A 1,520-nucleotide genomic window follows, 5' to 3' on the forward strand; every position below is an offset into this window, starting at 1 on the left:
CCCCCACCCCCCACCTGCTCCCCTCCTTGGCTATGGAGCCATGAGCCAGTCGCTGGATAGCCCCCCCTCGCCCGGGCAGGACCACGCCGAACTGGGCCTGAGCCCGGCGACACACTCATCGCCCCCGGCATCGGCCTCGCCGGGATCCCGCAGCTCGGTCCCCTCGCCCGGCCTCCCACCGGGTGCCATGGAAAAGCAGGACTTCCCGATCTATGACGATGAGTCGGCCCCGAACGACGCCCCCGACCACGACACGGTTTTCCACGACGACGGGGATGACGGTGACGTTGACGAGACGGCGGCGTTGCTGAATTCGGGGTCTGGCCCCAATCTGGCCACCGGGTCGGCACACTATGGCCCTGGCCTGGTGAGCCCCTCGCCCGGGGACGTTTCGTCCCGTGGTCGTACCTTCTCCATTGCCAGCACCGCGTCGGTGGGAGATTTGTTCTCCAAGCGCAGCCTCGAGGCGCTGGTGCCGGCTGACCGGCGCTGGCGTTCGGCCATCGTCATCTACCTGTTCTTCTCCTTGATTGTGGTCAGTGCCTTCCTGATTGTGGCACACATGAATGGCCTGCAGCCGAAGCTTGCCGAGTCCGACCTCGACCTCGGCGGGGATCCCTTCGGTTTGAGCGAGCACCGGTGCGTTTTGTCTCTTCTCTTTGCCCCGGCCCCTTTTCCCTCGCCGCTCGGACCCTCTCCATCACGCGCGCACGCATTCACACTTCCTCCCCCCCCCCCCCCCCCTCTCTCTCTCTCTTCTCCGCCATGTCCACTTGTCATGGGGAATTTCGTCCAGTGCCCGCGACAATGTGCAGGAGCTGGTCAACATTGCGAAGCAGCACCACGGCGAGGTTCTTCCCTCCGGATTGTCACTGCTGACCGGACGAGTGTCGACCACGGAGTCGGCCACGCGCACGCGGCAGTGGCTCGAGCGCAAGGTTGGCGAGTTGGTCGCCCTGGCCGAAGAGGGCGGCAGCCCGGCCGGCTGCACTGTCACCCTGGAGGTTCGGTCGCACAATGGTGTCATCAACACCATTGGTCGCGACTCGGCGGTCATCAGCTATGCGGATGTGGTGAATGTGGCAGCAAGGGTTACCTGGCCCGGGGTCGGCTCGGATGCCGGCGCCCTGTTGGTCAGTGCGCACTACGATTCGGTCATCCATTCGCCCGGTGCATCGGACAATGGCGCCTCGGTGGCTGCGGCCCTGGAGGTCCTTCGGGCTCTGGTTATTTCCCCAACCGAGTTGCCCTTTGATGTGATTTTCCTTTTCGATGATGCCGAGGAGTCTGGCCTTCTCGGGATGTATGGCTTCATCCAGTGCGTCCCCTTGCTTGTCTGTCTTGGTTCTTTCCTGCCCGGTGCATCGGTTCCACGAGTTTCCGCTTGTTTGATCCCTTTTTCTTATTCCTTATTCCCTGTCATGCGGCTCTTTTCTTACTGATTTCCTGTCTTCTCTTCTTGCCTCTTTCCCCTCTTTCCCCTCTCTCCCCTCTCTCCCCTCTCTCCCCTCTCCCCCTCT

The 1,520-nt window shown here is 62.9% G+C and overlaps 1 protein-coding gene across 1 annotated transcript in view; it reads left to right on the forward strand.

The window, feature by feature from the left end:
* The first annotated feature begins 1 nt into the window (after position 1).
* Positions 2–1,520, forward strand: part of H696_03106 (hypothetical protein) — a 5,470-nt gene continuing 3,951 nt past the window's right edge. Inside the window, exons 1-2 of the mRNA XM_009496996.1 lie at positions 2–639; positions 797–1,318. Of these exons, the coding sequence (XP_009495271.1) occupies positions 41–639; positions 797–1,318 (1,121 nt within the window). The 5' untranslated portion in view covers positions 2–40. The remainder of the gene's footprint in view (positions 640–796; positions 1,319–1,520) is intronic.

The sequence above is a fragment of the Fonticula alba genome (genome assembly GCF_000388065.1).
Source record: "Fonticula alba strain ATCC 38817 unplaced genomic scaffold supercont2.4, whole genome shotgun sequence".
In the NCBI taxonomy this organism is placed as follows: Eukaryota; order Rotosphaerida; family Fonticulaceae; genus Fonticula; species Fonticula alba.